The 8,667-nt window shown below is 55.2% G+C and overlaps 1 protein-coding gene across 2 annotated transcripts in view; it reads right to left on the bottom strand.

Moving 5' to 3' along the window:
• Nucleotides 1-5,666: 5,666 nt before the first annotated feature.
• Nucleotides 5,667-8,667, bottom strand: part of Ramp3 (receptor activity modifying protein 3) — a 7,769-nt gene continuing 4,768 nt past the window's right edge. The window contains exons 2-3 of one of the 2 annotated variants that reach the window (XM_033764919.1): nucleotides 7,184-7,316; nucleotides 5,667-6,323 (exon numbers count right to left, since the gene is read on the bottom strand). In XM_033764919.1, coding sequence (XP_033620810.1) covers nucleotides 6,053-6,323; nucleotides 7,184-7,316 — 404 coding nt within the window. In that variant the 3' untranslated portion in view covers nucleotides 5,667-6,052. The remainder of the gene's footprint in view (nucleotides 6,324-7,183; nucleotides 7,317-8,667) is intronic. The other variant, XM_010624914.3, reaches the window with a different exon arrangement.

Genomic DNA, 8,667 nt, shown 5'->3' with positions numbered 1-8,667 from the left:
GCACCTGTGTGTAGAAATATATCTCAATGTATTTTGATATCTGGAGGGTGTTTTATTAGTAGTATGCAAATAGTTTGTGGTTTTGCTTTTATTTCCTCTTTAATGCAAATTTATAAAGAAGGTTTTATTGTAATTTTTCTCTTTTTCCTTTTATGCATGGGGAGGGAAGAAAGTTGCTAGGAATTGAATCCAGAGCCTTCACACTGAGCTATGCCCCAGCTCTTTTTTTTTTTTTTAATTTCTAATAGAACAAATTCTCGCTAAATTACTAGGTTTCCCACGCTGTCTTTGAATGTGCCATCTTCCTGCCTCAGCCTCCCAGAGCACTAGGACTGCAGGCCTGTGCCATTGAGTCTGGCTCTTTTGCCTTTTTATTCAGGAATGTAGCCAGTAGAACTTCAATTTTTGCCAATGTCCAGTGCCTATACAAAAAGAATAAATATTTCTCTGTGGGGAAGATAACAAATACTAGATATATATTGAGTATGTTAACTATGATTTAAAACCCACATATTCCTACTTACAGTATGTGCATATTCCTACTTCTCTGTGTGCCTTTAGCTGATCTCTTGATTTCTGAACAAGGCCTGCTCCTATCTCCCAGGACTGTGAACTGGCTGTGTCTCCTCTAGTCTCCACAGCTCCTTTGGGGCCGTGATATGGTTTATAGGTGCCTTTCTGTGAACCCCAGGTCCCCCACCACCTGAGGCTGAAACACCTCATCCTCCGCAGGCTCAAGGGCACAGAGCAGAGCCAAACCCAGGCCTCCCGGATGCACCTCCCCACTTACCTCTCCTGGACTGGCGGCTTTTGTCCCTGAGGCTCCAAGGTGGGCCTGGAGAGGAACTGGGGCCCTGGGTGGCCCTTCTACCTTGGTTCCCCACACTGACTAATCGAGGCTTGCTAGATGAAAAGGCGTCCACTTCCCAGATGTCTCAGTGCTCACATCTAATATCTGCTAAAATCCAAATACTGCTCCTATAGCAAAGCAAATCCCTATGACAACGTGTCAGAACACGTGCAGAACGCGTCCCATTGCGAATGTGTTGGAGCAGCACTGTGTCTCTGCATCCTGTCCTCATCGTTCCCCTCCAAGAAACGCTGTCGTGGCAGCATGTAGGCCCTTTCGAGGCCTTGTGGGTTTAGACGCAAAACGCTTAGAAACAAAAACACACGGAGCATCGATGCTTACACTGGAGCAGCAGCTTTCTCTCCAGTTGGAGCCACTGGCTCCAGGCAAATCCTTGAGGACCGCGGGGTGGATCGGAAGGGCTGGGGTTGGAAGAGTGTGGGAGGAGGGCAGAGCTGGGCTGCCTCGGTCAGAGGTGAGGCCCAGGGTTTGAGAAGCTCCTGGCAGGGCCCAGTTCTCAGGATGGGGCACAGGAGATTCCATTAGAAACACCTCAGAGTGGGGCTGTGTGGCTCAGTGTTAAAGTCCCTGGGTTTGATCCCAGCACCACGAAAGGAGGAGAAAAACTAGCCTGGACCGGAAACACAGCATCAAAGGCAAGATGCACAATCGTGTCAGTGCCACAGAGATCAGAAACAGCCCAACCTGTCCCTTTTCCTGCTGACACCAGAAGGGTACATGGTCTGCAGCTACAAACGCACAGTCAGGAACACCCATACCCACTGATGTCTGCCTTGACCAAAGCTGGCTTGAATTTGTACCAAGCAGCAGGCTTGAACTAGAATCAATTTGGACCTATCAGCAGTCTCAAATTTGGACCAATCAGCAAGCTCAAATTCAGGCCAATTAACAAGCTCAAACTTGAGCTGGGCCAATCAGCAGGCTCGAATTGAAACCAATCACAGGCCTGCTACTGCTCTTTATAAGCAGCTCCCCTGCAGCTTGTCAGGTTGGTATAGAATGGCTTCCACACTGGAGGATGAGTGTATTGGTTCCTTTGGTATCCTGGGTCCTGCTGCCAGAGCAGACGTTAAGCTAAGCCTCTGTAACACTAGGGGCTTGTAACCCTGGGGAGTTCCAGAAATGAAACCAGGGGTCTGAAGAGATCCATAGAGACAGGAGGGCTAGCATTTTCAATCAGCTGGCACAGGGTTAAACCTTGACTGCTGAGGGGTGGATGGGAGGTCCAGAGCTGTAATACTAAGGGCTGAGGCCTCTAGCTTCTCTGTCCCAGAGCTGTACCAGGAGCTGAGAGCCCCTAGCACACTTCAGGCCACCCGAGTCAAGTGAAGGGACCTGCACTGCTCCCATTTCTGACCCCGTGTTCCATGCCCAGTCATAGCCAGGGTCAGACAGGCAAAACTAGGAAGTGCAATCATGGACAAGCACAATCGCACCCCATGTGCCCACCACACACACAACCTGGTGAGTCCTTACCACAGCCCCGACACCCTGAGCTCCAGGGGTCAGCTCTGCCAGGTGAGGTCGCCATGGGGAAGGCCAGGAAGAAAGAGGGTGTCACCTGAGAGGGAAAGACAGGGTCCCAGGGTCACTCAGGTCCCTCAGGTCCCTCACCAATCCTTAGCCCCAGTCCTGGCTCCTTACTCGGCTGCCTTGGGGGGCTCAGCAGGACTGGTCAGATGCACTTGGCACCCGGGACATCAGACTGCGCAACTGGCCCTTTTCTGCAGTCTCCCCCCTCTTCCAAGTCAGTTCCTTGATTAATCCTGGAAGCTTCCAGGAGTCTTCCCGCTGGGAGCCTTTCCTCTGCCTCCAGCTCTTAACTGATCAGCTTGCATACCCTGGTTTCTTTCCACTACATTTGAATTGAGCAAATTCTACTTTAACTGAATTTGGTTTTTTTTGTTTGTTTTGTTTTGTTTTGTTTTGTTTTGTTGGTACCAGGGATTGAATTCAGGACTTTGCATTTGTAAGTCAGGCAGTGGAACCACTGAGCTAAATCCCCGGCCCAGAATTTGATTTTTAATTAAAAAGCAGGAAGTTGTTTCCACCCAGCTCTCTGCTTAACCTCTCTTCCTTGGTCACTACTGCTGGGGGAACCCCTGGACGTCCTTGGACAGCAGGTGTTCTGTGGGGTGAATCGTGGCTGCAGACCCCAGTGTTTCTGTGTCCTCACTTCGCTCTAGTGACCTGGCCTCCAGGGACATCACTCTGACAAGCCCCTGACACTGGGTGCTGAGGAGAGGACCGTGTATGCATCCAGCCCTCGCTTTTGGGGACAGCAGCTCTGCCATGGAGTCTCAGCCCTGGCTGCTACAGGCACAGATGGCACGTCCACCCTGCTCCAAAAGGAGGGGTGTCACTATCTGCGACAGCGAAAGCCACCTGGGAAGAGGCTGCTGGCACCTGGCAGTGCCGGAGGGAGGACACAGGAAATCAGGAAGGCCCGTTGGGCAAGGTGGCTGCGTGGAGCAGCTGGTAGCTGCTGTGAGGCCCAAGTGGGAAGGACCTCTCTCCCCTGAAGCAGTCTCCTGCATCCCTGAGAACACAGGTGCCAAGAGGCCCCTTGCCCCACACCTGTGGGAAAGCAGGGGCTGTTCTTCCTCCCAAGACCCCTGCAGAGAGCTCAGCCTCCCACTGTCTGCCACCTTGCAGCCCACACCTTTGCCAGCCCACCTGACCCTCTGCACACCTGAGCCCACCCCAAACCCAGCTCTTGCTGGCTCTGGCTCTTTGGGGAACCTTCTCCCTCCCTCCAGCAGGGCCAGGGCTCTTCCTTTCTGCCAGCCTGTGTGGTAATAGCATCACGGGGGTCAGGGGGCCCCCAGGGCCCTGTGATCAGCAGGCAGCAACAAGGCCATAGAGGAGGGACCCCTCCCTCTCAGGGACCTGCAGGCAGCTGATGCCTTACTCCTCTAGGGACTGTGGCCTCTGCACCACCAAGCTGGGGCCGAACACGCTGGCGGTGTCACCTTGTCAGGATCCCGAGATTGGAAACTGGGTGAGGGGACCTTCGACTCCCAGGGCTGGTAGGCCACAGCACAGGTGCTACAGAGTGTTTTATGTAAATTTGGCCCATTTCCCTTAAATGTTTTTCCCTTGGTTGTGTGACCTCGAGACAATTTCCAGAGACTTTAAGTGGCTTACTTATTTATTCTTTGTGATGGTTTGCACCATCACTGTGGTTTGGTCCGTGAAGTTTTCCATGTCATGAAAAGTGGATTCTCTACATCATTTTGTATTCTGTGATTTTGCTTCTTATACATCCAAAGAAACCCCAGGATCTCTTAAAGCCATGCTAACCCCCTGCATTTAGTTGTAAACTGCAGAGATTCCACCTGAGGAAAACTTCAGTTTCTTTAACGAGCCACCACTTCTCCACAAGGAGCAAAGCTATGATACAGGCCTGGTTGGTGTCCGCAGCCAGGTCGCCATGATCTCAGCCCAGGCTCACGAGGGTGAAGCCTGCTTCAGACAGGACAGGGCAAGAATTTCCTTCAGCCCCATACAAGCTCTCCTCAGTCCTCACAGTCCCACACTGCCTTGGTCCTCCAGACCCACCCCCAGGTGCCCCGGGGACTGTCAGGGCTGGGATCTCAGGCTGTCTGTCCTGGTGGGGTCACATGACTTCTCAAAGCCTCTGCCCACACCACACCCTCACAGTCTCTGGGATTTTGCTCATGATGCCCCTCTGCAATGGAAAACTCCTACTCACCCTTCAAGACCCCACTCAAAAGCCCTTCTCCATGAACCTTCCAGACAGACCCACTGCTATATCTGCTTTTCCCTCTGTGTATGCTGCTTGAGGGGCTGGGTGTCTGCCTCCCTAACATATGAGGGGGACTCTTGGAACCCAGCTGTGCCTTTCAAATTGCTGTGGTCCCCATAGCTCTGAACGCACGAGTGAAAAATCTTCGTTGAGAGAAGCTGTCAAAGACCACCCCAAAACTTATGGACGAAATTGAAGACATTTTGAGACAAAAGTTCCTCGTGTAGCTCTGCCTCTGACACGCGCACACACATAATACACCTTCCTAGTGTGTGCCCTGCACCCTTATTACCCTGGGGAAAACACACGAATGAGCAAAATAGTGGGGAAAAGGATTCAAACAGTGGCCGGAGTGAACTTTTGTTGACTCCCTCCCTGCATGATCACTTCGCCTGCCCAAGATCAATGCTGAGTGAATGTTTATTTCCCTTCCACTGAAAGCCTGTGTGGACTGAAGGGACCCTGTGTGGCCACGTGGGTCCCCACCCGCTCCAGAGGGGTTCACTCCAAGGTGGGGCCACACACACTCCATCCAGGTCAGGGGAGCCCCTGCACTGGTGCTGGTCCTGTGGAACCCCAACCGCTACCCACCCTTCACATTCAACAGAAACAAACACAACTCCAAGCACCACCTGCCCCCCGCCCCTGGGCCGGCTGTGTCCTTCACCGGTATCCATCAGTGACAGCCACTGTGGACAGGGCCAGGTGGACACTGAGCGGCCTCCTGCTGTACTCCCAGTGCCCTGGGCCACCCCTGCCACCCAATAGTGGGACCAGAGTCTGCCACACCCCACCCAACCCCCAACTCCACCGGGTAGGGTGTCCCACTGATCCCAGTGGGCAGAAGGGGCTGCGATGCTGGGCAGCGGCCTGTCCTGTAGGGCTGCAGCTCTCTGAGCCTGAGTGCTGACATCTTGTGGTTCTGGAGGTTCTGGGGCTCCCCGTTTATCACATAGATGCCGCAGGCTCATCCCCAGAGAGCAGGAACTAACTCTGACTCCCCTGAAATAAAACAAGCAGGAGTGAAGGTGCAGACAGTCTTTACTCAAGGGAGGGTTGGGGCAGACACAGCACAAGACCACGGTCTCCAGGGGGCACAGGGAGGCCTGGAGTTGAGGGAACAGACCGGCGGGTCACACGAGGATGTCCAGCTCCCTGGGGCCTGGACAGGCAGGGCTGTAGCAGGAGGTGATGTGAGCCAGGGCCGGAACTCTGCTGTGAGATGGTTGGGACCTGGGGCCAGCATAGGGAGCACAGCGCTCGGCAGCAGACGACACGACGCTCAACACACGAGCTCGAACTTAAGAGCAAGCACAGGGCCCCAGCCGGCGGTCACCAGGGAGCACGCCGCCTGGGCAGGAAGGAGTCTGCCATGACCGGGCGACGGCAGCCGCGGCTCTAATGGCCTGCGGTCACGGCATCCGGTCCGTCCGCTTGCTGCGCCACACCACCAGGCCGGCCATGGCCACTGTCAGCAGGACGGGCACCGCGATCAGCGGGATGAGCACCTCATCGGGCGGGTCCTCCCAGTGGGTCCTGTCCACCGAGCAGTTGGAGAAGAACTGCCGGTGGACGCCGGTGATAAAGCCCTGGGCCAGTGGGTTGGGCCAGTAGCAGCCCACGACGACAGTCTCCACCTCGGTGCAGTTGGTGAAGCTCTCGTAGAACCTGCATCGGCAGAGGCTGACCCCTCAGCAGTCAAGGGGACCAGAAGGGGGCGCTGTGGGGCCATCCCACGGGGCCACCTACTCCAGGTTACGTCCACAGCCCCCCGCCCCCCCCCCGAGTCTGTAACCCTGACTTTCAGGGCTTGAACTCCCAGGATCCCCCAGAACCACCCACCGAGTGGACATGCCAAGCCCCGTGTCTCCAGGGACCTGGCCCCAGCAGACGCCTGCCATCCAGGACCACTCTGAGGACCCAAGCGGAAGTCTTCCCAGCACCTTCCAGCCTTCCGGGTCACCTGTTCTTGTGGGCCAGGTGGAGAGGGGGTCACAGCGGGAGCCCCAGCACCTCCTCTCCATCCCCTCTGCCACACCTGGCCCAACACTTGTGGGGTGGTCACATTTGTGATCTCAGCAAACCCCCCCAAGATTGGCCCCACTGCCAGGAAAAGGCCTGCATGTGTCTCAGGGCTGTCCAAGGACTGCAGGTGGTCCTGGACCCTCCTTGTCTACCCAACAGAGGGTCCCTGGGCTCCCAACCCGTCTAAGCCCGGCAGTCAGCATAGATGCCAAGTCACAGGTCAGACACACCTGCCCTGCTCAAGGAGGGAATCCTTGTCTGGAATCTGCCTGGAATCCTTGTCTAGACCAGCAGTGCTCCTGGGTCCCTGCATGTGCCAAGGCCCTGCACGCACCTCAGCAGCCAGCCTGGGGCAAACCCTGCCTCCCCTACCCATTTGTCTGCACAGCCCAAGACTGCACAGCCACCCACCTCTGCCTGCCAGCAGATCTGAGGCCAGGGAGCCTCTTGACACCCCAAAAAAGGTTTTGCCACCCAGAGGAGACCCATGAGGTGGGACAGACCAGCAGGGCACTCACACAATGAACTGGGACAGGTCACACCACTTCCAGACAGCCACATCACGCATCCTCTCAGCAAAGGTCTTCCCGCAGCGGGGCAGCCTCTCCAGCATCCGGGTCTCGTTGCAGCAGCACACGCGGGCACATGTGCCTATGGGGGGACAGTAGGTGTGGGACCTCAGCAGTGCCTCGGGCTGATGTCCCCCACAGGCCAGCAGTCCCCCTGCCTCCCGGGAGACACCCACCCAGGCCCAGCCCTGCCAGGGCCTCAGCCACCACCAGGCATACACCCTGCCCTTCATAAAAACAAGGCCACCGGGGCCACGCCACTAACCCAGAACCCCAGAGGTTCTCAGTGCAGCCCGGACCCTGACACCTGGTCTCAGCCCACAGCTGTGACAGCTGCTTCCTGCAGCTGGTATGTGACTTTTTTATTTTTTCTTCCCTGTTTCCCTTGTTGTAGTGGAGGCCTTCACAACAATCCACATCCCCCCTTTTATTTTTTATTTTGAGACAGAGTCTCACTAAATTTCCCAGGCTGAGTTCAAACTTGCAATCCTCCTGCCTCAGCCTCCCAGAGTGCTGGGATTACAGGTGTATGCCACCACACCCAGAATTTTTGCTGTTTTGGTTTGTTTGGGGGGTATTGGGGATCAAACTCAGGATCTTGCGCTTTTGAGGCAGGTAGCGAAACCACTGAGCTAAATCCCTGGCCCCTACACCCAGGTTTTTTACATGTATAGAAGCCTCACTATATGAGTATAAAGGAGACAAGTAGATCTACTTCCCTGTCCAGGCATAAGGCAGAAACATGGACCTACTTTCTACCAAAAACAACTGAAAGCCCAGAGCAAAACGTGAGTAATAACATCATCAAATCATCAAGATAGGGATGGCAAGGAACTAACCAGCCACAGACCAGAAGGATGGGAGCCCAGAGCCATAGGGTCACTGGGCTGGGGGCCAGGGGACAGCATAGGGCAGATGAAGCCCAAGGCAGTGACATGATGAAAGGTACTGGGTAAAAGGATATTCAGCAGGAAATGAGCCAGAGATACCACACCTTCACCGGCCGAGGACACCCCGATGGCCTCTGGCAGGGCAAAGGACCCCAAATCAGTGCAGGGTGAGCTCCTCAAGGACTCACCACCCAAGTTCTGACATGGCTCTACCTAGAAAAACCCAGGTTGCATTTGGGTTTAAAGTGACCATGGACAGGGCCAGCAGAAGCAGAGCCAAGCACCGCCTGGAGGCAGGTACCGGGACTGCAGCCCACATAGCCTCCACCCCCGCCCCCTTGGGCAAAGGACCCCAAATCAGTGCAGGGTGAGCTCCTCAAGGACTCACCACCCAAGTTCTGACATGGCTCTACCTAGAAAAACCCAGGTTGCATTTGGGTTTAAAGTGACCATGGACAGGGCCAGCAGAAGCAGAGCCAAGCACCGCCTGGAGGCAGGTACCGGGACTGCAGCCCACATAGCCTCCACCCCCGCCCCCTTTTT

Source organism: Fukomys damarensis, unplaced genomic scaffold (genome assembly GCF_012274545.1).
Source record: "Fukomys damarensis isolate Sample0158 unplaced genomic scaffold, DMR_v1.0_HiC HiC_scaffold_17, whole genome shotgun sequence".
In the NCBI taxonomy this organism is placed as follows: Eukaryota; Metazoa; Chordata; class Mammalia; order Rodentia; family Bathyergidae; genus Fukomys; species Fukomys damarensis.
The sequence above is the reverse complement of the archived record's forward strand: the minus strand, read 5'-3'. Positions and strand labels throughout refer to the sequence as shown.